Genomic DNA, 25,991 nt, shown 5'->3' on the forward strand with positions numbered 1-25,991 from the left:
AAACCTCAATAGTCTCTTTTTTGACCTTCTATTAGATAGATAGAGGCAAAATGGTTTGCCATCACTTCTGCTAACTACCTATAAAGCTCTAGAATACATTATCCTGTTATCAATTCCCTCTAACTAATTGGGCCAGTATTAGCATCTAATATATTATAAATTCTTATTTTCCCTCCCATTTGTATCATGGGTTTTTCAACTTTTTTACTTTTTTATTTTTATAAGCATTGTGCACTTGATATGCCTGCAGTGCTAAACATCAGCAATTATGAGCATTTCTCTGGTGACATGTCATAAAACCTACTAAGGGTTGAATTGTTATTTAATCAATATTGTCAAACATACTGTGTGTAATGAATAGAGTGTAATCCACCCATGCCTCAATGTGATATTTGTACCCATGTTTACCAAATTACTATATCCTTATCTGTATCCAATAATGACTCCCCAGTGCAATCATGGTCAATTAAGCCATTTTTAATTGATAGAACATGTATAAATAGCCGCCAATAGTACACAGCTTATACTCCTGACGAAGCCGAGACACAGTTTGGTAGCTGAGGCGAAACGCGTAGAGTTATACCAGTGGACCTATTTTGGTCTTGGAGACGATCCGTAGAAGCAGCTCTGAATGCAGTGACGTCACATCTTGCAGACGAGCGCGCAGAAGGAAGCTCCGGTCCAGGACGCAGAGCAGCAGAAGCCAGCAGACTGACCTGAAGGAGGCGGTGAGCTGTTTCGGGAGATCCTCCATTCACTTATTGTGATATATGCTTTTAACTTTTATTCAAATTGTAAGTGCGCATTTTTATTGTGTTTTTCAAATATAAAATATCATTTTGATCGCACTATGTAGTCTTTTCCCTCTCTCTATATATACTCTGCTGACGGAGAATCGTTAGGGGGGTACCATCCACAGATATCTTCAAGGGTGGCAACCCAATTAGCCAACTGCTCATTATATCACCTTGCTCCTGTGAGTAGATCAACCATAAGAGCCAAGACATAGCTTTTTTAACCATATAACACCAGACGTCTGCACTTAAATTGTATATATTGTTCTCTTATCTCCCCACATGCTCCCCCTGGATGTTTTGAGCAATACTTAACCCTTGGAACCCGTGACACAGGTCCCACCAGTGAGGTTTGAGCAAGGGGTTGGATTATAAATCCTATCTGTACCACTTTTCTATTACATTCTATAATTTCATTCACGAAGTAGCGCCTGTTTTTTCACTCTTTTCAAGCACTATTTAGGGTGGGATGCACCATAAAGATGAGTTATATATACTGCCTTTTGTTATTACTGAAGTAGGAGAGGATCTAAATATCTGCAGAAATTACCATTTTGGAACTTGAGATCCTCAACATTGAGATCCACATGATTGTGTAGAAGTTACAGGAATATGGTTGTTAATTGACCTGATTTTGGAGGTCCCCTGAAGCCGTAGGAAATGGTGCACGTGCATTATAACACTTCAACATCAACTTCTCCAGGCGAGAGTCAAAACACAATATCTAGACTTTATTGATTATATGTTTCTGACAACACATACACCTTGGACATGCAAGCTCGCTGAGTAAACCAAAAATGCCCAATGCATTTCACGCCCAAACATGGCGCACACCCGAAACCTCTTGATTCTACAATGATCATGAGGATAACACGGCCCAGAACGTCACACATCATAGCAACATTCTCCTGGTTCACCGCATCGCAGTGGCCGTTTGTCTACCCATCTCCACTGGCAGAACAGGGTCCAAAGTGTGGTGGAAATGAGCCTTACTCTGGGATAGGCTCCCTGCCGCCAGATGTCAGAAATGATCAGCGTGGGCTGCTGCTATAACAAATACAAGGGCAGATCGCTCTGCTACTGCTGCTCCCGTTCCTCTGGTGTAAACAGACGCATGTAGCTTACATACAGTATGCAGAGTACAATATACAGGTCTGGAAAGATTTTGTGCAACATGAATCATTTTTTTAATGTGGGATTGTAATAAAACTCATCATCCCACAAAAAAATCCAGCGTCCTTGGGGATCGTTAATGTTGCTGTAGTACCAGCTGTTCCCGTATATATCTGTTTTTTATATTCAGCCGTTTATTACAGTTACAAAACAATTTGTTGTTGTTGTTGCTATATGACAAGTTTATTGATCTATTCTGCTGATCTTCTTTTTTAAAATGCATTTCTTCTCCATACAAAGAATGTTCAGTCCGCGCTCTTGCTTCCTATGGTGGCATTTCTTCTCCATAGTTACTTACAGTTACATAGTTAGATAGTAGATGAGGTTGAAAAAAGACATACGTCCATTTCTAATATGCTAAATTTAAACGACAGATACTTTATCCTATATCTTTACTTACTTATTGATCCAGAGGAAGGCAAACAAAAAACCTCAGTGTTATATCGTCCAATGATATCTCATAAGGGGAAAAATAAATTCCTTCCTGACTCCAAGAATTGGCAATCGCATTAATCCCTGGATCAACATTCTTCTCATGTCTACTTATTTGGTATATCCCTGTATACCTTTCCTTTCTAAAAAGATTGCCAACCTTTTTTGAAGATATCTATTGTATCTGCCATCACAGTCTCCATGGGTAATGAATTCCACATTGTAACTGCCCTTACTGTAAAGGACCCTTTCCTTTGTTGCTGGTGAAATCTCCTTTCCTCCAACCTTAAGGGATGACCCTGTGACCTCTGTACTGCCCTTGGGATGAATAGTTCTTTTGAAAGCTCCGTGTACTATCCCCGAATATATTTGTATATAGTTATAATATCCCCTCTTAGACGCCTCTTTTCTAATATAAATAAATCTAATTTGGCTAACATCTCCTCATAATCAGATTATTCACCCCCTTTATTAATTTGGTGGCTCTTCTCTGCACTCTCTCTGGTTCCATAATGTCTTTTCTAAGGCGTGGTGCCCAAAATTGTACTCCATATTCAAGGTGTTTGTTTTGTTTTATGGGGAGTGTTGAATGAAATTGTTGGCCATTTTGTTTCCGTATATAGTGGTGTCATGGCCTGGCGATCTCTTGATCTTAAGTGCGGTTTAAAATTATTTCTTGGGAGGGTGAGTGCTAACTATTGTTTTAAGAGTATTTCTCCTGTTGTCTTCCTATACATTTTGGGGAAGGATTGTATGTCCTGATAAGGTGCGTTGCATGTTCATAATCTCCCCAACCAATATGAACATGTTAAGACCATGACGAGAATATTGGTTTAAGGAAATATTTCACCCTGTCCATCTTGGCAGTTCCAGGTGTGAAATGCTTACTTCATTTGAGTAGTTTCAATCCAGGGACAAATATCAGTGAGATTTTGGAGGGTTCTGGACCACAATAAAAGCATTTTAATGGAAAGGTACTGATTTTATATCATTGAGACGCCTATGAAGTCTAACCTGATGAGGTTAAAGGTTAAAGGGAGACCGACTCCAAATCCCTAAAGCTCACAGGAAATTGGTGAGAGTGGACATGTCTGAATGTTGGCTGTTGACTGGCTTAATATTGCCCTTAATCAATTAACAACCACAAAGTAGTAATATACGGGGAAGCTATATTGTTAGTCCTGTATATTGCTCCTTAGTAGTTGTGCAATGATTAAGGGACCTTCTTCTACCCCTCTGCATGTCTCCTTCCCTGTTTGCTCTCCAATTTCCCTTAGATGCACCCACTAAGTCCAATTAGGGTATCTACCCTGTGCTGAACGGTGGTCTCCACTATGTCCAGCTTTGGCTCATTATTGCATAAGTATAATGATCTGCTTCTTAACACCACCTCCTTCATTGGATCCCTCCATTTGTGGGAAATAAATATGGCCTCAGTAACATCTCTCGCCAGCAGTTTTTGATGCTGGCAGGAACTTTGGGTGATAAGACCTGGAGAAAGAAAACAAAATGTAGCGCTCCTGGGTAGGGACTTTACAAAACACTGGCAGCTCTGACACTGAAGGCTGAAAAAGGGCACTTTGTACAGAAGGGGGAAAATAAATTGTCGGCAGTAAGTGGAACTGCACCAACCAGTGAAGGTGTTGGTAACCATGCCATGCATAAGGGAAGTACAATGAGTGTGCTGGGGCATCATCTAAACATTCATGCTTCCAGCCTCTGCCCGACCTCGTGTAACCTCACCGTGTCAGAGCGATGTTAAGCCTCGAATAGTTTACCCAAGGTCAGTACGAGCAAGTGAAGATTAAATTGTTTATATGATGGAACATCCGTCGTATATATTCCATCCATTCAACAACAAAAAAAAGTTGAGGAAAAACAGTGCTACTTTTGAAGATATTCAGGACTTTTTTTTTATATTTGCCTTTTGAAATCCTTTATTCTGCAGTCCCCCTGGGAAAGCCTCTCACCTGCTCTGTGTCCCATTGGGTTCCAGAGAACACGGCAAGGCAACCCAAATGTTGACAGGCAATGTGCATGTGCAAAAGGAGATTAACATTGCTTCTGAACTGGGGAGTCCCTCGGGTAAGAAGAACTCAGTGGTTCTACTGAGGAATGTGTGTGTTTATATAGAGATGTAACAGATGTTATTACCCCCGTTAATGCACAAAATAACACACATACATTTTTTCTATGCAGGCATACCCCGTTTTACGTACACTCGCTAGTACGTACATTTTTTTTATGGCACCTTACCCCCTGTGTGCGTACGCGTGCTTCGCGAGTATGGACACCAGGGGGCGGCAGCGTGCGCATACTGCGGCGGTGTGCCCTCTCTTCCTTTCCCCGGCTCCCCCAGCTCTTCCTTTCCCCGGCTCCCCCAGCTCTTCCTTTCCCCGGCTCCCCCAGCTCTTCCGTTCCCCGGCTCCCCCAGCTCTTCCTTTCCCCGGCTCCCCCAGCTCTTCCTTTACCCGGCTCCCCCAGCTCTTCCTCTCCCCGGCTCCCCCAGCTCTTCTGTTCCCCGGCTCCCCCAGCTCTTCTGTTCCCCGGCTCCCCCGGCTCTTCCTTTCCCCGGCTCCCCCAGCTCTTCCTCTCCCCGGCTCCCCCAGCTCTTCCTCTCCCCGGCTCCCCCAGCTCTTCCTCTCCCCGGCTCCCCCAGCTCTTCCTCTCCCCGGCTCCCCCAGCTCTTCCTTTCCCCGGCTCCCCCAGCTCTTCCGTTCCCCGGCTCCCCCAGCTCTTCCTTTCCCCGGCTCCCCCAGCTCTTCCTCTCCCCGGCTCCCCCAGCTCTTCCTCTCCCCGGCTCCCCCAGCTCTTCCTTTCCCCGGCTCCCCCAGCTCTTCCTCTCCCCGAGCTCTTCCTTTCCCCGGCTCCCCCAGCTCTTCCTTTCCCCGGCTCCCCCAGCTCTTCCTTTCCCCCGGCTCCCCCAGCTCTTCCTTTCCCCCGGCTCTCCCAGCTCTTCCTTTCCCCCGGCTCCCCCAGCTCTTCCTTTCCCCCGGCTCCCCCAGCTCTTCCTTTCCCCCGGCTCCCCCAGCTCTTCCTTTCCCCCGGCTCCCCCAGCTCTTCCTTTCCCCCGGCTCCCCCAGCTCTTCCTTTCCCCCGGCTCCCCCAGCTCTTCCTTTCCCCTGGCTCCCCCAGCTCTTCCTTTCCCCCGGCTCCCCCAGCTCTTCCTTTCCCCCGGCTCCCCCAGCTCTTCCTTTCCCCCGGCTCCCCCAGCTCTTCCTTTCCCCGGCTCCCCCAGCTCTTCCTTTCCCCCGGCTCCCCCAGCTCTTCCTTTCCCCCGGCTCCCCCAGCTCTTCCTTTCCCCCGGCTCCCCCAGCTCTTCCTTTCCCCCGGCTCCCCCAGCTCTTCCTTTCCCCCGGCTCCCCCAGCTCTTCCTTTCCCCGGCTCCCCCAGCCCTTCCTTTCCCCGGCTCCCCCAGCCCTTCCTTTCCCCGGCTCCCCCAGCTCTTCCTCTCCCCGGCTCCCCCGGCTCTTCCTTTCCCCGGATCATCCTCTCCCCGGCTCTTCCGATCATCCCCCCCCCCTCTCTCCGGCTCTTCCTATCATCCCCCCCCCTCTCTCCGGCTCTTCCGATCATCCCCCCCCCCCTCTCTCCGGCTCTTCCGATCACCCCCCCCCCCTCTCTCCGGCTCTTCCGATCACCCCCCCCCCTCTCTCCGGCTCTTCCAATCACCCCCCCCCCCCCTCTCTCCGGCTCTTCCGATCACCTCCCCGGCTCATCCGATCACCCTCCCCACCCCCCAAGCCCGGTCAGAGCCGCGCTCTAGCGTGCGTGTGCCGTCGCTTACTGCCATGCTTCCGCCGCCCGCAGGTAGGGGAAGAAAGGGAGGAGGGACATGCAGGTGGGTGTGTGTGTGATGTGAGGGACATGGGGGGGGGTGTGATGTGAGGGACATGGGGGGTGTGTGATGTGAGGGACATGGGGGGGGTGTGATGTGAGGGACATGGGGGGGGGTGTGGTGTGAGGGACATGGGGGGGGTGTGATGTGAAGGACATGGGGGTGTGTGTGATGTGAGGGACATGGGGGGGGGTGTGAGGGGCATGGGGTGTGTGATGTGAGTGACATGGGGGTGTGTGTGATGTGAGGGACATGGGGTGTGTGATGTGAGGGACATGGGGGGGGGGGTGATGTGAGGGACATGGGGGTGTGTGTGATGTGAGGGACATGGGGGGGTGAGGTGAGGGACATGGGGGGGGAGGTGAGATGAGGGACATGGGGGGTGATGTGAGGGACATGGGGTGATGTGGGGACATGGGGGGGTGATGAGGGACATGGGGGTGTGTGATGTGAGGGACATGGGGGGGTGATGTGAGGGACATGGGGGTGTGTGTGAGGGACATGGGGGGGTGATGTGAGGGAAATGGGGGGGTGATGTGAGGGACATGGGGGTGTGTGATGTGAGGGACATGGGGGGGGTGATGTGAGGGACATGGGGGTGTGTGTGATGTGAGGGACATGGGGGTGTGTGTGATGTGAGGGACATGGGGGGTGATGTGAGGGACATGGGGGGTGATGTGAGGGACATGGGGGTGTGTGTGAGGGACATGGGGTGTGTGTGAGGGACATGGGGGGGGTTGATGTGAGGGACATGGGGGGGTGATGTGAGGGACATGGGGGGGTTGATGTGAGGGACATGGGGGGGTGATGTGAGGGACATGGGGGGGTTGATGTGAGGGACATGGGGGGGTGGTGATGTGAGGGACATGGGGGGGGTGATGTGAGGGACATGGGGGGGGGTGATGTGAGGGACATGGGGGGGTGTGATGTGAGGGACATGGGGCGGGGGGGATGATGTGAGGGACATGCAGGGGAGGGATATGAGGGAGATGCAGGGGAGGGATATGAGGGAGATGCAGGGGGGGATATGAGGGAGATGCAGGGGAGGGATATGAGGGAGATGCAGGGGAGGGATATGAGGGAGATGCAGGGGAGGGTGATATGAGGGGTGCTGGAGGAAATATGATGATTTTACCCATGCAGCCCGATTTATTTAAAATATGTATGGGGGGGGGTCTTAAAAATGTATTGGGGGGTCTTTTAAAAATGTATTGAGGCGGTGGGGTTCTTTTTAAAATGTATTGAGGCGGTGGGGGTCTTTTAAAAATGTATTGGCGGGGGCATTTTTGATATGTATTGGTGGAGTGGGGTTACATGTATTTAGAGGGATGGGTTTTTTTGGTATGTATTTTGTGGGGGCACTAGTAAGAAAAAATCAGCTGACATTAAAGATTTTCATTCTATAAAGCCTACTGTATTTATTTTGGTTACAAATGCATTATTTACATCAGTTATGCATATATATGATGTCTGCAGTACAGTACATACATCGTAAAGTGGAAAAAAGGCAGTGCTTCACTTTAAGTACATTTTCACTTTACATACATGCTCCGGTCCCACAGCTTTTGACCCCAGCCTGGGTTAAGATGCATAGCCAGTAAACCCACCCACAGGCGGCCGTTTCGACCTTAATGGGTCTCATCAGAATCCCTTGCTGCAGTGGAAGTGCTGTGTGCTGGGTGATAATGGTGAAAGGCGATCCTCACCATGATGACGGAGGACGCTTTAGCCATCAATACACGGGACAGAGGGTTGCTACTCTCCTTACCGGTTTGCCGATCTGATGGCTGATCCAAGATGGCCGCCATGATGGGATTATACTGAATACGCCTGCACATGTCCTCACCATGACAATGGAGGAATCTTTACACAGTCAGCTGTGATTAGGACAGCTGGTATGCCCCTGTTTTCCAAAATGGCCACCTTCTGCTGATTGGAGTAAACAAGAGGCATGCCACATGTGACGCCATTGATTGGTTGATTGTTGATTGCTTTCTGGTGATTTGGACACTGAGTTTTGGGTATAAAAGTCACTCTGGGCAGGGGTCTCATTGCACCCCCACCTGAAGAAGATCCCCCCCCCCCCCGGGATCGAAAACGATGGTTCTGTATGTGTCTGTTCCAATACACTTTTTTGGATACTTACCTGTGAGTGCTGCTTCTTTATTTGCTGCTCTGAGGAATGGTAAAGTATACTCTATATACAGCTCAACCCTGATATAGCGCGATGTGATACAACACAGATCCGCTTATAACGAGGTGTGAGTGTGGCTCCCAATAAATTTGAGTCATACACACAAATACGTCCCCGGTCTCACTGTGCTCTGCCCCCGGTCTCGCCACTCTCTTCTCCCCCCCGGTCTCACCGCGCTCTCCCCGTCTCACTGTGCTCCCCCCTGGTCTCACCGCGCAGACAAACTCCTGCTGATGTTGCAACAAAGTGACAAGATTGTAATGTACGTTTGTGTAAGTGTATTTGAATATTTAGTTGACAAAAGCACGTAGCATCAGCAAGGGTGAACAAAACCCACGCAGACAATTCAGCTCTTGCTAGGACTTTTCCTAGATCTGCTGATTTAATAAGGCTTTCCCCAATACTTTTAGTCTGTATGATTTACTTTCCCTGAGCTCTACAGAACTCATCTTCTACCTGTACTTCGTGCTCTTCTCATGTGAGTTGTCTTGTGGGTTGCTTAATGTTCCTTTCGTGGGGATGAAAGAAACAATTTCTGTTTGCTTACCCATGCTCGAGGTGCAGAAAACCCTCTTCCCGCCCGCCCACTCCATGACTCTGATTGGTACCTGGTTCTCTCTCACATCACAGAGCACCACCGCGCAGCCTGCCCCACGCTCTCCCCCCGGTCTCACCACACTCCCCCCTCTCGCCCCCAGTCTCAAAGTGCAGACAGGGGCAGAGAGAGAGAGACGCCAAGCAGGTAAGAGGGGCAGAGAGAGACCGACCAGAAGGGCAGAGAAAAAGACAGAACACAGAGCAAAAGAGAGGACCATAGAGACACAGAGGGGCAGAGAGACACAGAGGAGGACAGGGGCAGAGAGACACACAGGGCAGAGGCCAGGGGCAGAGAGTCACAAGGCAAAGGAGAGAGGTGGACGTGGAACCCCTGATCATGGCTATTCCCCCCCCCCTCCCCCCGATCTGCTTAAAATGCGGTCGCATTATGTGGACCCCAAGCACCGCGTTATAACGGGGTTCAGCTGTGTATATATATATATGTGTGTGTGTGTATATGTGTGTGTGTGTGTATGTATGTATGTAACCCCCTTGATAGGATACAGCTATGCATTCTGCCTCTGAGACCAGCAGCAGGGGCTTCCGGGAGTTGTAATCTGAAATACGGACACATTACATTACCGCCAATCCGTGCTTGCCTGGCAGGCGGATTGTCAAACGTAGCCGGGTCTGGGTTGGAAAGAGTGGGTTAGTCCAGTGGTTCCCAATCTGTGCCCCGCGGCGCCCTGGTGCGCCGTGGCTTGCCTAGAGGGGCGCCACGATTATCCCTCCCCACCATCCCTCCAATTATCCCTCCTTAATGCCGGCCCGGGCCGCAGAGGATTGGCTGCAGGTCAGAGGAAGCTGGGGGCGGGGCTTCCGCTTTGTGCAGAACACACAGTGAGTGTGAGTGTCTGCCTTCCCGCTCCTGGCTACTCTGTCTGGTGTCTGCATGGTGTCCCGTCTCCTTCTGCCCCGGGTGATAGGAGAAGGTAGCGGGGGTGCTGGGGGGGAGTTGTTCATTTGCCTGTCCTGGAGGTGTGTGCAGGGGGAGGCGGGGAGCCGCCTGCATGGATCTCCTGCCTTTCCACTCCCCCCCGCCCCCCAGTCACTCACATCCGTCGCTGCCTCTGCTCTCCACTGTGTGTGTGTGTATCTGTGTGTGTGTATCTGTGTGTGTATCAATGACTGTGTGTGTGTATCAATGAGAGAGTGTGTCTGAGAGTGAGAGAGTGTGTCAGAGTGAGAGAGTGAGTGTCTGAGAGAGTGAGTGTCTGCGAGAGTGAGTGTCTGAGAGAGTGTGAGAGTGAGTGTGAGAGTCAGTGTGTGTTAGAGAGAGTGAGGGAGAGTGTGTCTGAGAGAGTGAGAGAGTGTTTGTCTGAGAGACACCAACTGCGCACTGCAACTGTTAGGTATGTATATACACCTTTTTTTTTTACTTTGGGCGCCGCGGAAAAATCCTGATCGCCTTGGGGAGCCTTGAACCGAAAAAGTTTGGGACCCACTGGGTTAGTCGATACTTGCCGAGGTCTTGGAGTATAGAGTCCAGAATAGTAAAAGTCCGTATAGCCGTGCTCTCGGTTGGAGAGATCAGCAGAGTCAAGGGTAAGCCGGGGTCAAAAGCCAGAGAGATTCCAAACACAAGCCGGGTCGGTACACAAAGGGTAAACTGCAAGAAACCACAGGACAAGGGGCAAGGCACAACGGACGTAGGAGCTCAAGGCTACAAAGAGTTATGCTCAGCAAGGTATGAGAAGAACTGCAGGGTTTAAGTAGCACACAGGAACCAGTAGCAAAGAAGGCGGAGGGGAGGCGTGGTCTCCGTGGAGGCAAGGATTGGCTGCAGGAGACAAGTGGGCTAACCAAGTACTTGCCACGCAGCTGGGGAACGGTGCACGTCATCACGTGTGCGTGAAGCGCGATGCGTCCGAGGGGGCGGACCTAAGCTCTGTGGCACCCTAGAAGAGCTGCGTGTGCGCGCACGCTCTGTAAGCAGAGCGGGGTGCGCGGACGCACTGGTGCCAGAGCGAAGGTCTGAGGTAAGACAGGTAAGTGAGAAACTCCATCAGTGTCATCTGATCATGTTACCAGCACAAGTGCGGTGAGCCGATACCAGGAACCGGCAAGGGAGCCTTTCTCTCTGTGACAGCGGCGGCTGTATCCTCACCATACAGTGAGGGGCCTTGAAAAACTCCAGTGGGGGGTGTACAAGGACCGCCACCTGGGAGTGTAAGGCGAGATCCGATCCGGCTGCTGGGCTGATACAACTTGGTCCACGGTTGCAGTTTGCTGTAGTGGTAACATGTCCCTATACATGTCATGCTAATATATATTTTCCTTGATGCACGTGCAATACTCACCTGTTTAACACTATAAACACTTTTTAATATAATACACTATGAGGTTTTTTGCGCTGTTTCTCTTTTTGTTCTTGTATTAGTTTTGGGTGTGTGGAGCCATCCCACGAGCACAGCAGCACCTACCTCCTTTTTAACAGGTTTTATATTTGATTTATCACATCTAATTTAGATTTAAACACTGGTTTACTTTGCACTAAATATTATATTTACTTGAGCACAATATTCACAATTTTATGAGTGCAGATCACTTCTTTTTCACTCCAAGACAGGTAAGGAGGGAACAAGTCGCAAAGCGTGTTCCCCGATTCCACTCACAGAGCTGTCGTGACCTGATAACCAGGCCTTGAAGAGGACAACTCAGTGGAGCTGAGTGACTAGGTAACAGACAGGTTCCCAGTTGAAAGCAGATCAGGGAGTTGAGTAAACAGAGAGGGGATTCTCATTATAAACAAGGGTACCAAAGTCGTTGCGAAGCGACAGGCATGCACAGTTAACGTTGATTATAAGAGTACCATTGCTGTGCCGGCACCTACAGTACACATGGGTCCCTTATAACACGGGGTAGTGGGGATTCGGAGTCATGGGGACTCTGAGAGACATGGCACACAACTGTGCAGCGCCTTACAAGTGTTGTGACTGTGTATATGATTCTCCCACAGAGGATCACATTTATGTTTATATATCAGTGGTTATAGGGGTTTGATATAAATAAATGTTGGTGAATCGTAGCCTGGTATTAAGTCCTATTGTCTGACCTTTAGCCATGTGCTCAGCTAGGGAGCCATAATGGGGAGTAGAACTTGGGCCCCCGCTTTAGCATATAGAAGTAAGTCTAAGGGAATAAAGAGGGGTTAAAAAAAAAAAATATATATATATATATATATATACACACTTTATATCCCCTTTTATAGTTCGTTTGTTGGATAGGGTAGGACTACACCTGTCTCACCCTCTGGGGTCATTCTGGTTCATTGGATGTTTGGTTCTATTGCTAATGGAGTTTTTTTCTACAATCAGAGCACAGTCTGATGTACTAATTGGTATAATAAAAATATATGTAAAATGTGTAATAAAACCTTGCTTGTAGATTATCAGCACTATGACCATTGCATGATAGATAGATAGATAGATAGATAGATAGATAGATAGATAGATAGATAGATAGATAGATTCTGTAGATGTATACTGTAGATAGATAATTGTGGAAAAAACTACCAATAACAACTTTTTTTTTTCTATAAAATTTTTAGCACATGCTGCAGTTATACAGCTGCATATACTCTCTTCTCACATGACACGTACAATTCTTTAGATCTCCTACCAGGATGCAGCACTTCAAAGACTAGTTCCTTAACCCATGCTGCTTCCTCTCCGTGTCTGTAATGTCACATGATTGTAAGTATATTATTTCCTCTTCTGCTAACAGATGTTGCACTGATTTTTAAATAACACTCTGGTTGAAGGATAGGGGTTGTCAATAAGGTTGGAGGAGACTTGTCATAAATGGAACTTTTTCAGGTAGGGCTAAAGTCGTGAGTGGAGTACCTCAGGGATCGGTACTGGGACCCCTGCTTTTTAACTTGTTTATTAAGGACCTTGAGGTTGGCATCAAGAATAAAGTCTCCATCTTTGCTGATGATACAAAATTTTGTAAGGTAGTAGAATCAGAGCAGGATGTAATTTCTCTTCAGAAGGACTTGGAGAGACTGGAAACGTGGGCAGGTAAATGGAAGATGAGGTTTAATACAGATACATGGAAGGTTCTGCATTTGGGATACAAGAATAAAAAGGCGACTTACAAATTAAATGGGGATAAATTGGGGGAATCCTTGATGGAGAAGGATTTAGGAGTGCTTGTAGACAGCAGGCTTAGCAATAGTGCCCAATGTCATGCAGTAGCTGCAAAGGCAAATAAGATCTTATCTTGCATTACATTGGAAATGGATGGAAGGGAAGTAATCATAATGATGCCCTTCTATAAAGCATTAGTAAGACCGCACTTTGAATATGGAGTGCAGTTTTAGGGATCAGGGGGCTTTTTCTCTGTGGGAGCCTACATACTGATGAGCTAGAGGGAAGTACCACTGGAATTTATCTTGTGGCAATGGGCCTGAAGACGGGGTTCATCCCTTGAAACATTGCCCCCCCCCCCTTTTTAATTTCTTCATCTGCTCCTGTACCTCTCTGTTTCTTTTTCTTTATTCTCCCCACACTTTCTTGCACTCTGTGTGCTCTTTTTGTCTCCCCCCTTTTTTCATGCATTGTTACTTCCACATTTACGCATTGTGGATTCATTTTATGAGTCCATTGATTGTTGCTGTGTTTATTTTGTTCTGTACATATTCGTGTTGTGATGGTCAGTTATAAGTATGCTGTGCTTTATGCACTAGCCTTTCATCATTGTTCTGTTACGTTTTTTCAGCAAAATACATTTTATTGACTTCATCTTGTTTACAGGAGGGCCCCGGGTATACGGCGGGTTTCCGTTCCAGGGGCCCCGGGTATACGGCGGGTTCCGTTCCAGGGGCCCCGGGTATACGACGGGTTCCGTTCCAGGGGCCCCGGGTATACGGCGGGTTCCGTTCCAGGGGCCCCGGGTATACGGCGGGTTCCGTTCCAGCGGCCCCGGGTATACGGCGGGTTCCATTCCAGGGGCCCTGGGTATACGGCGGGTTTCCGTTCCAGGGGCCCGCCGTATAGTGAAAATCGCCGGAAAGCGGATCCAGCGATTTTCAGTTCTGTGCATGCACAGAACGGAGTTTTTGCCATTCTGCGCATGCGCGGCCTATGGTCTGCATGCGCAGACACCGGTCTGCGCATGCGCGCAGACACCGGTCTGCGCATGCGCGCCGGGCGCAACCGCCCGTTCTGCGCATGCGCGACTGAGAATCAAAGATGGCGGCCCCCTTCTCGGTGCTGCGGATCGCCGAAAAGCGAAGCGCTGAGAAGCGGGGCCCTGCTGTACTTGATATTATTTCTTATCTGAGTGCTGGGAACTCCCTTTCTTTTTACTATGGGAAGGATGTTGATCCAGGGAGAACCATTAATGGAGTGAGAAAGAAATGACATGTTTTCCCTTATGAGAGAGCATTGGATGACGTGTCACTGGGGTTTTATGTTTGCCTTCCTCTGGATCACAATACTGTACATACACTTATAGGATAATTACTGTATCAGGGACGTCTTGATGGTGATTCCATCAGTTCAGTCGCATCGGGCCCCACACTCTTCCTCACAACAGTTAAACTGATTACCGGAGGAGACCGTGGGGCCTCTGTAACTGTCTCTCTTACCTTCTATCCGGCATCTCCTCCTGCTCCTCATCTCTGCGATTGCCATGACAACGTGGCATTGAGGCATCCCGTTGCCATGACAACATGAGGTCGCAACGTCATACGATGAGATTTTGGAGCAGGTAAGAGGCCCCTGCGCGCTCCCCCTGCACCACGATAAATTCCAAGCCGGCCCTGATAAGTATCTGTCGTCTAAATTAAACAGGTTTGGACTTGATGGTCGTATGTCTTTTTCAACCTCATCTACTATGTAACTATGTAAATCTTGCGTATCTTTGTAATCCTCATGAGTCAGTGTCTCTTCATTATATAACAACTATACATACAATATATATTTTGGGCAGACACACTTCTCTTAGCCAGGAGTGTGGGAACTCATTTTGGGATGGAGAGGGGGGTTATACATAGGAAATTAGCAGCATACATACGTTACCACAGTGTAAACATGTATGGCTGCAGCCCCCCAAGTGCCAGTCCCCAGACTCATCGCTATTTTCTATGAACCAATGTACTTACTGTACATGTACTAATTCTTGCTCTATATATCTCCCAACACACCAGGTAGGTGCGTATGGTAAGCTGTCTGAGACAGGACTTCCTTCTACCAATGTATTCTTTTATATGTGATGCATGTATCCCTGTTTCGCATGGCATTTCCCTTTATTACAACGTACTTACTATCGCTGTAACTGCAGTTGGCACTATATAAATAAATTGGCACTGCCCATGGCACTAACGCAATGCAATCGCGGTGCGAGGGAATTTAACAGAGTAAGCACCTGTTTTAAATTGTAAAGTTTTTATGTCATTTATAAGCCTTTTGCAGAGAAGGGCAAGGGAAGAAACGCAGCCTGGTGACTACAACGGTTCTGGGGAGATTTTAAGATCAAAGTTAAGCAAATTCCGAGAAAGTTTGTCCGATTTCTTTCTTTATTTTTTAAATCCTCACGAAGCGCTTTCCATCCGTGTATAACATGCATTGGTAGCACTGTATATAGATATATACTGTAGATACTGTATATATGTAATATGTGCATATATATGCGCATATTTAAGTGAATTCTAAGGCTTAGCTCTGTTTGGTCAGTCTGGCCTTTTGCCATTAATGGAAGATTTGGGCTAGAAGTTTAGATGTGCAAACTTCACATATTTCATGGTAAATTCTTCTCTGGGGAATTTCAAATATCGACCAGAAATGCAGAATTTCACTTCCAGTTCGTCAATTAAGAAGAAACCATTTAGGTTAAAAACGAAGTTTCTCGCCGTTCAAAGTTCAAACATACTCTTCGATCCCTGACTGCCACAACCCTCACCCGCCCCCTCAGCCCCCTGCGCTTCCTCTTGATTCCGATCATTTGCCTTAGTTGCCCCCTCCACTGGAACAAGCTCCCCCACCACATCCAATCTGCCCCTTCCCTAACTATCTTCAGAAGCCAACTCAAAACTCATCTCTTCTCATAGTTACATAGTAGATGAGGTTTAAAAAGTCCATCACATTCCATGATCCCTCGTTAACCACCTATTCCATCTCCTCCCTCCCCCCACCCTCCCCAACGCCCATTATCTCCCCTGCCCTCACCCCTTCCTAAAGTCTCTCCAAAACCCTCCAAAGTCACCCACCTCATAGATCCAATTGACACCACTGTCCCCACTATCAGACCCATCACCATGCCACGACAAGATTAAATCCAGAGACCTTATCGCAACTGCTGTCCACCAAGAAAGCAAGCTCTCCATGCTCCCAACCCATAGCCCGGTCCATAATGTTCCCTCCCCTGCCCACAAACCAAACAAGTTTTACTAACTAATGTACAGTACACTGCTCTGGATAAGGGCGCTATATAAATGTTGTTATAAATACTGTAGTTCAAGCAAACTTTATCTGGAGGTGGTGAAGGTTCTTTCTCTCCCAGCAAAAGGAATGTCATTGTTCCCTCTCCCCTGTATAAGCAATTGTAACATGTTTACACATAATAGAGGATTTCTACACCGGGGTTCTGCAATGCAAAAGGATACTTCGACCCTCTCAGTGCTAGCCTTAGGTGCTTGGTTCGAAACCTGGTTTAGTTGTGAAGCAAAAATAAATATCTTTATGTAACCAGCTGTAGTTTATTGACAGGTATCATAGGGACATTAAGCTCTGAAGGTGCTGATTGGGACATGGAACAGGGACTAATCCCTGTTTAAGTAAAACTGCCTCTAAATACTCTGAGGAATCCAGCAGGGAGCTGGTTAATTGCAGCCAGTCAAATAACCAGGCTCCACCTGGCTAATCAAGAGCTCTAGAAAAGCCTCCTGTGAGAAACTGCCAAGACTCCTTAGCATACAACTGGGCTGACACAAGAGAACGAGGACTCCTAAGCACCCAACTTTGCTGACATGAGGAGAGAGTCTTGAGCACACACCAAGACACCCGAACACCACTGACATGAAGGGCCACCTGCTTAAGGTACCGCTTGAGACTTTTGGGTGGTAGGCTGGTAAGAGCCTTTTCCTCCCAGTCTCGCAGATACTGACTGGGGAAGTAAGTTAGCCCTTACACATGGATAGGTGTTTGTTGCTTTGTTTATTTTGTTTTTGTGTGCTGTACAGTGTTTAAAGGAACAGGCTCAATAAAGCCATGTTATAATTTCACCCAAATCGGTCTCCATTAGTGTACCTCTGCACACATCTCTAGCAGGGCACTATCGCACGGAAACTCCCGTTGAAGTCCGTGCTATAGTTTCCCCCGCTCATCATCATAGCTTAATGAATTACCGACATAGGTTCTATCTGAAAGCGACTACCGCTGTATCATCCTGCTTAGATTGTAAGCTCTGCAGGGCAGGGACTGCGCTCGTACATTGCTCTCACTTATATCTGCAGCTGTTCTGTTGAGCAGTTTACGCTTTGGAATAAAACACTAGCTGTTGGCTCCTCTGGGCATCGGCACCAGGTTAGCAGCGGGTCAGCCTGTTGTGAGCACTAGTGCCAGCTGTGTGTGACTTTGCTCAAGTAACTCCAACACCCTCACTGCGCCTCACGCACACAATATTAGATCGTGAGCTCTTCAGGACAGCGAGTCTGTGTGCAGTATAGATTATCAGCAATGCTGCATCCACATTCTGTGCAATGTAACAATAAGCAGCAGTCAGACAGCCAGTTAAGCACAAATGGGGCAAACCTGGTGCAACTTTACTGTGACGTATTTATTAAAGGAGGTAAATATCACAGATTTCAATGAGAATATTTTGCCTTGATAAATGAAGTGCCGTGTACAGATGTTTTTACACCTCAAATCTTTCTTCTAGTGCACTATGAGGTTTTTAAAGCTCTGTATATGACTGTACATTTCATCCACTATGAACTCTTATAGGTATAGGTCCTCTAAAGGTGACGCAAATTACAACAAATACATTTCTCCCAGAATAATACAGAATAAAACTTTCAACTACGTTTGTTTAACTGTTTAAAGCAGAAGTCCAAGCTGCCTTTTCCCCCTCACCCCCTTTAATATGCGCATCAATACAATCCACACAATGATAAGTAATTGGCTAAGTTGCCGATTGATCCGTTCTCATGTGGTCGGTTGGCGAAAGTTCGGCTCGGGGTTCACTAAATGGCTGTCAGTGCAGCAGAAGAGGACCAAAGATGCAAAGTTCTGTGGGGAAGATCATGTTACCAGGCAGTCACTAGATACAATTGGTGCACTGCTAGAGAGAGGGCAGGGCTCAAAAAGGGGTGTGACACAGCCTGTTTCAGAAGAGGAAGGGGATGTGACTTTGTAAATGGTTGCTATAGAAACAAAAAATGCTTGTTACATTATAATACATTAAAAATGTAATTTAGAGGAGTTGTTGTTTTTTTTTTAAAATGCTGCAAGTATTTTCTCATAGTACAGAACTGATTTATTAAAAAAACGCATGTAGGATATTGCTTGGTCTGCAACTTTAATGTATCACAGTTTGAACTGCCAAGCACAATGTCCATTCAATACGCAAGTATAATATATAATATATCATGTATGCCTCTCTTGCTTTATCTCCTCCCCGTGACAGGTAAATAATAACGGGGTGGTCTCCTTCCTTCGCGAGGTGTCCCAGTTTACGCCTGTGGCATTTCCCATTTCCGGTGACCGCCGCGTAGTGGCGGCATTCTGGGCTGATGTGGATAACCGCAGGGGAGGGGACGTTTTTTACCACGAAACGGAGGACCCCAGGATCCTGAGCCCCGCCAGCCAGGATGTGCGCACTCACTTCCCTGAGCTCCCCGACTTCAGCGCCACGTGGGTCTTTATCGCCACGTGGCACCGTGTCACCTTCTACGGCGGCAATGCCACCTCACCAGTGAGTGCACTCGGCCACTCAGTCTGTCTGGGACTTGAAGCAGTGTGATGCTGACTGCGTCTGAACGTTAGGCTCTGCCCCTGGCGGTGTCTGTGACCCATGACGGGCTCTGCCCATGGCTAGGGCTGTGACAAATGACGGGCTCTGCCCCTGGCGGTGTCTGTGACCCATGATGGGCTCTGCTTCTAGCGGTGTCTATCACCCATGAGGCTCTGCCCATGGCTAGGGCTGTGATCCATGATGGGCTCTGCCCCAGTTGTGTCGATGACTCATGACGGGCTCTGCCCCTGGCGGTGTCTGTGACCCATGACGGAGTTTGCCCCTGGTAGCGTCCGTGACACATGAAGGACTCTTCCCCTTGCGGTGTCTGTGACCCATGACGGGCTCTGCCCATGGTTAGGGCTGTGACCCATGACGGGATTTGCCCCTGTGACCCATGATGGGCTCTTCCCCTGTTGTGTCTGTGACCCATGATGGGTTCTGCTCCGGTTGTGTCTATGACCCATGACGGGCTGTGCTCCTGGTAGCGTCAGTGACACATGACGGGCTCTGCCTCTTGCTCTGAGTGTTATATCTGGCTCGCCATCTCCCTGACCTCTGACACTGTCCCTTGTAGGTGAACACCTTCCAGATCGTGCTGATCACAGATGGACTTCGCTCATTCACAATCTTTAACTACGAGACCATGGAGTGGACCACAGGCCGGCACGCCAGCAGCGGTGGGGACAGTTCCGGCAGAGGCGGCATTGCTGCACAGGTAGGGGGGCTGCTGCACAGGTAGGGGGGCTGCTGCCTGTTTTGCTCCCTCCTTATTCTTACTTTGGGTGTCTTTTCCTATGTACCAGAGGAGATCTAAAATGATCCTGCGCATAAGACGTGTGGGTACTGCTAGTGAGGCACTGAATTCACAATATTTCCCCAGAAGATAGTGAGTGAATTGGCTTAAACAAGTAGTGGTCCTTTTAGACGTTTGGAAATGTATTTAACGTGGTGTAAAAGCTATTCCCACCATATTTTAGAAAGATTTATGCCTTGGAAGTAGAACGGGAGAGAGGATTCCTAAAGTAAAACCAAATCAAAAGTGGAACCATATGTGTTTCAATAATAATAATAATAATAATAAACTAAACAGTAATACTCTGAGGTGGTAAATTAAAAAGTAGTGGTACCATTTTATTATTTCATGATTTGTTTCGAGAACGGATGATACACAACTGACCTTATTTGAAGAGACGTGTTCAGCACAAACATCAAAAAAGGGCTGATCCCTCGTATATATTCTGTTTTGAGTCCTGGATAAGAAAGAAAGACACATACAGTATATGAGTTTGCGGGAGAACGATGTAGGAAAATACGTTTCTGGGGATGATTGGACAGCGAGCTCGTCTGTCTGCACAATTAGCAAAGAAAACAGGTACAAGATCACAATGAGATGGGATTTAACACCAGACAGATTAGCACAGATTTATAAGGGCTGTTCTATAGAGGGCGCGCTTGCTGCGCCGTGCGCGTTCTAGTTGACTGTGGTTAGTCAGCCTTCCTATAATGGTGTCGCGCACGCGCACGGCAGTGAGCGTGGAACCGGCCGACGGGGAAGACTGAAAATAAAGATTTTGCGCTGCTACCGCCGCAGAAATGTGTGTGTGTGTGTGTGTGTGTGTGTGTGTGTGTGTGTGTGTGTGTATATATATAAATATATATGTATGTGTGTATGTATGTACAATGTTAAATAATTTATTTACCAATGTATTTATTTATTATAAACGTATTTAACACACACATACACACACACATATATATATACGCACACACACACACAAACACAGTACCTCACTGTCGCTCACAGCATACACACACAAAAAGTGTGCGGCGCGTTCGCACAAGCGCGCGCGCACGGCCGCACACACTATATTACGGGCCTAAAGGGGCAAGTGCTCTGTGCTGGAGAAGTTGTGGTCTTAGGGGTACATTATATCACATATTCTGGACATGGCCAGAGGTCATTCCCTTTTGGAGGAAAATTAAGAGAGAGCTCACTAGAGCGCTAGGTATTGTTCTATCAATGGGCCCCGTGATAATGATTTTGGGGAAACCTGTGCCAAACGTACCGCATACTACCAACAAATGAGTGGCGCATCTCCTGACAGCAGCGAGATGCACAGTAGCGCTCCGAGGGAAGCAGGCCAATTTAACATCTTACCGGATCTTACCGGATCTTTCAGGAAAATGTTTGATGTCCTAGAAATGAAAAAACGGACGGCATTTATAAATAATTCTATGGTTACATTTGGGAAGACCCGAGTCCCTGGATAAGGGCTTCCCAGATAATTTATCAGCAATGCAAGATGTACAAATGTGACCATATTAAAGGGATATAAGCAGGTCCTTTAAATCTCTAAGGTTACTAATATAGCAAAGGTGCTGGAAGACTTGTATATGACTGTTAGTCTCTCCCCAAACCCCCCCCCCCCCCAACCCCAACCCTGCCCCTTGCCCTCCCCGATTATTGTTTGCTATTACAGTTATTATTATTATTATTATTATTTCTATTATTATTTTTATAATGTACTGTCGATTGAAGTATGATGATACTATTGTTCCCTGCCCACCCTTCTTTCTTTCTGCACCCGTCTCCCACCCTGAATATCATCTAAAAACAAATAAAAAGTATAGATACTCCAACCTCCTGGTATCGCAGGGGCCGGGGCAGGGGGCTCAACCCCAGTCCTCAAGAGCCCCCGATGGGCCAGGTTTTCAGGATATCCCTGCTTCAGTACAGGTGGCTCAGTCAGTCCCTGCTTCAGCACAGGTGGCTCAATCGGTAACTGCTTCAACACAGGTAGCTAAATCGGTCCCTACTTCAGCACAGGTGGCTGAATCAGAGTCTCAGTCTTCGCTTGAGCCTCTGATTGAGCCACCTGTGCTGAAGCTGGGATATCCTGAAAACTTGACCTTTTGGGGGTAGGGGGGACACTTGAGTACTGGAGTTGAGCCCTCCTGGCTCTAAAAGATCAATGCCTCCCATGGCAGAAAGACGGTGATACCACGATATTAAATAAATATAAACTTATCCATGTATTTTCATATGAGTATATTTACTGCGCACATGTAGGGTGTCCGTGCCGCGCCTCACATGTAGGGTGTCCGTGCCGCGCCTCACATGTAGGGTGTCCGTGCCGCGCCTCACATGTAGGGTGTCCGTGCCGCGCCTCACATGTAGGGTGTCCGTGCCGCGCCTCACATGTAGGGTGTCCGTGCCGCGCCTCACATGTAGGGTGTCCGTGCCGCGCCTCTCCTGCTCGCCAGGGTTTTGCCGCTGTTGGTGACTGTCCTCGCCTTTGTTTTGTGTCGGCCAGGCAGGCTTTAATGCAGGGGACGGCTGGAGGTACTTTAATATCCCCGGCTCCCGCACCGAAGACATCGCAGGAATCGCCAGCACCACCAATGTGGGCATCCCGGGGCGCTGGGTCTTCCGTATAGACAACAATCACGTGCAAGTCGGAGGGTGCAGAAATGCAAGTAAGACAAGACCCCCCCGAAAGGACTGTGGTGGCACAGAGATAAGACAAGTGTCCTGACCGTGGGCACCATCCTGCTTTAGGACCAAGAATGGTCCTGTCTGTTACTCCAGCGGTAGTAACAGCAGTGCTCAACCCCACTCACCCCCCCCCCCCCTCCTACAGGTCAGCTTTTTAGGATATCCCTGCTTCAGCATAGGCGGCTCAATCAGAGCCTCATTTTTTGACTGAGTCTCTGATTGAGCCACCTGTGCTGAAGCAGGGACTAATTGTGCCACCTGTGCTGAAGCAAGGACTGGCTGAGGCAGGGATATCCTGAAAACCTGCCCTGTTGGTGGGGCAGGGGGAGGGAGGCTGAGGACTGGAGTTGAGTTCCCCTGTGTTACTCCACTTTATGAGTATACAATGATAGGAGTAACGTTTGGTTCGCCTTCTGTCAGCAGCGTAACAGGGAGACGGGACAGGCCTGTGGCCGGGAACTCGGGGACTGTGATAACACTGATCTGTAGCCCAGCCATTATTTTCCATGAATATTTGCTTTCTTATATAGCGCTGACCTGGTACACAGCGCTGTGCATAGACATTTGGCAAGCGCAAGTCCCTGTCATGTTTACAATCTCAGTTTGGTGCCTCGTGCACATTTATTTATAAAATGTTTTACCAGGAAGTAACACATTGAGAGTTACCCTCGTTTTCAAGTATGTCCTGGGCACAGAGTTAAATTACAAATAATACATGGTTACAAGTACATAGTTACATAAGTGAACAGGGTATACGTTATATACAGGATATTGTATACTGGTACACAGATTAGATACTATATATTATGGGCGTATGTAACAGTTACAGACCAGATTAAAAAAAGGGGGACAGCTTTGGTTTTGAAAGAACTTAAACTGGTGGTGGCTGTGAGAGTCTCTGGTAGGTTGTTCCAGTTTTGGGGTGCACGGTAAGAGAAGGAGGAACGTCCGGATACTTTGTTGAGCCTTGGGACCATGAACAGTCTTTTGGAGTCTGATCTCAGGTGATAAGTGCTGCATGTGGTAGGGGTGAGGAGCTTGTTCAGGTAGCTGGGTAGCTTGCCCAGAAAGTATTTGAGGATGAGACAGGAAAGGTGAACTTTGCGCCTAGACTCGAGTGATGACCAATCTAGTTCTTTTAGCATTTCGCAGTGATGTGTGTTGTAGTTGCATTGGAGAACAACACGGCATATTGAATTGTAGGGGGTGTCAAGTTTGTAAAGGTGGTTTTGGGGTGCCGAGCCATATACTATGTCCCCATAGTCAATAATTGGCATTAGCATCTGCTGTGCACATGGGTATTACATCAGGTGCCCAATGTCACAGATAGAGAGCTGACCGTGGGATTGAAACCGTACGCACCTGGCCGTGACGCAGTGATGTCATGTTCCTCCGCCGCTGGGTGACAGTGACTGAGTGGGATCTATAGGCTTCTAGTCTGTCCCTCACTGCAGGATAAGATGATCACACTAATGCCCATATCAGTGCTATGCCGCAAGACACTCTACAGTGCCAGAAGACCCCTGGCCCACTTGCGTGGGTAGCCTGGAAAGTGTCTTGTGGAATAGCATGCTTAGTAAATATTGGCCAACATGTGTAGCAAGAAGAGCATGGATCTGCATGCAAACATTTGAGGGACTGAAATTCTAGAACAGTTAAAACAAATGCTTGAGATGTGCACCAGGCAGGCGGAGGATGAAAACAAGGGATGAAGAAGTCTCATGTTTAATAGTAAGTTTGTATACTTGGTACATTATTTGAGCTACATTGGTCCTCCTCACGTGTTGGCAGCTTCTATGTTTGTATGGAAAGATGTCTCCCACTGGAAGGGGATGTAGTGATACAACGGATGCAGTTCTCTACCCTACACAGGGTGACATGATCTGATGGGGATAGAAAGGACCTACGGTGCACCGACCTGCGTCCCTTCCACCGCAGAACGATTTAGTGCCATAGACACCTATGTTCCATCTAGTCATTACCCTCTTTGCAGTAGTGATAAGAAGGGTTGGGGCAGAGGGTTAAAATGGTTGTGTGGCCTAAGACCTATGTCCCAATGGATCTGTTCCAGGAGGACACAGTGACAGACCGACTGCCCATAATGCGTCCCCTCCCATGTCACATACCTCAGATGCCCACCTGACCCCTTCTTTTCTTGCAGCCTCTGTTTGCTGGACCCTGCGTCCCTGCATGAATGGCGGTCGCTGCATAGATGACTGTGTGACCGGCAATCCCTCCTACACCTGCTCATGTCTCAGCGGCTTCAGTGGGAAGCACTGCCACATAGGTAACATAGCTATCTCTCGCTGCTGCCAGCATTAAAGCGACAGCTATCTCTCCATCACTCACACAGTGTAAAGCTATCTCTCCCTCACTTCTACACAAACCTTGCTTCTGTGTGCGTGTCCCTTCCTCTGATAGCTGTGCTCCTCTGTCTGCACCCCCTCCCCCCCTCTCCGTGTCCCTTCCTCAGATAGCTGTGCTCCTCTGTCTGCACCCCCTCCCCCCCTCTCCGTGTCCCTTCCTCAGATAGCTGTGCTCCTCTGTCTGCACCCCCTCCCCCCCCCTCTCCGTGTCCCTTCCTCTGATAGCTGTGCTCCTCTGTCTGCACCCCCTCCCCCCCCCTCTCCGTGTCCCTTCCTCTGATAGCTGTGCTCCTCTGTCTGCACCCCCTCCCCCCCCCCTCTCCGTGTCCCTCCTGCATTGCGCTCTCTCACAGTCTCGCGCGTGTGTTCCAGACATGGGGAGGTGCTTCTCTCAGCCCTGTCAGAACGGAGGCTCCTGTGTGGATGAGCCCGGCACCTTTACCTGTCGGTGTCCGCCTGACTTCACGGGACCACTCTGTGAGACAGGTAATCTCAGGGCAGGGTTAACAGGGCAATCCTAATCAGGTCTGTGAGGAAACCAGTTAATGGAGCAATGCTCTGCGTGTCTGGAAGGGGAGAGAACCAATGGAACAATGCTCTGTAGGTCTGGAAAGGGTTAATGGGGCAATTCTCTACAGATTTGGAAGCGCTGAATTGAGCTATCCTTTGCCAGTATTGAAGGAGAAGGAGTTACACAGTTAGGCCGGGGCCTTGTTAAAAAATACAGCGCTGAGCCAGGAAACTTACCTCCTGCATGTGTGGGGCTTTGGTAGACGCTTCCGCAGGCGTGCGGAGGTGTGTGGAATTGCAGCCGACAGATAATTTAATTTTTCGCGCTGAGGGAAGTGGAGGGCCGGTTACGTGACCGGCAAAAGCCAATGGCACTCGTGACGTTGGCGTCGTGACGTGGCGCGCTAGCCCCACCTCCCGACCCGCCTCAAAAGCGCGCTCGCTGACGCTCATGCCAGGACACAAAAAAAAGAGAGCATGAGCGTCAGTGCTGCTCAGCGCTGTGTTTTTTTAACATGACCCTGGCCTTACACAGTTACACAGTTACATAGTTACACCGTTACACCGTTAGCATAGTTATAGTTACACAGTTACACCGTTAGCATAGTTACACAGTTAGCATAGTTACAAA

General features: G+C 48.4%; 1 protein-coding gene across 1 annotated transcript in view; it reads left to right on the forward strand.

The window, feature by feature from the left end:
* Positions 1-25,991, forward strand: part of SNED1 (sushi, nidogen and EGF like domains 1) — a 110,592-nt gene that overhangs the window by 19,116 nt on the left and 65,485 nt on the right. The window contains 5 exon segments of the mRNA XM_075569544.1: positions 18,659-18,946; positions 19,563-19,703; positions 22,303-22,465; positions 24,646-24,771; positions 25,223-25,336. Of these exon segments, the coding sequence (XP_075425659.1) occupies positions 18,659-18,946; positions 19,563-19,703; positions 22,303-22,465; positions 24,646-24,771; positions 25,223-25,336 (832 nt within the window).

Source organism: Ascaphus truei, chromosome 14 (assembly GCF_040206685.1).
Source record: "Ascaphus truei isolate aAscTru1 chromosome 14, aAscTru1.hap1, whole genome shotgun sequence".
NCBI lineage: Eukaryota > Metazoa > Chordata > Amphibia > Anura > Ascaphidae > Ascaphus > Ascaphus truei.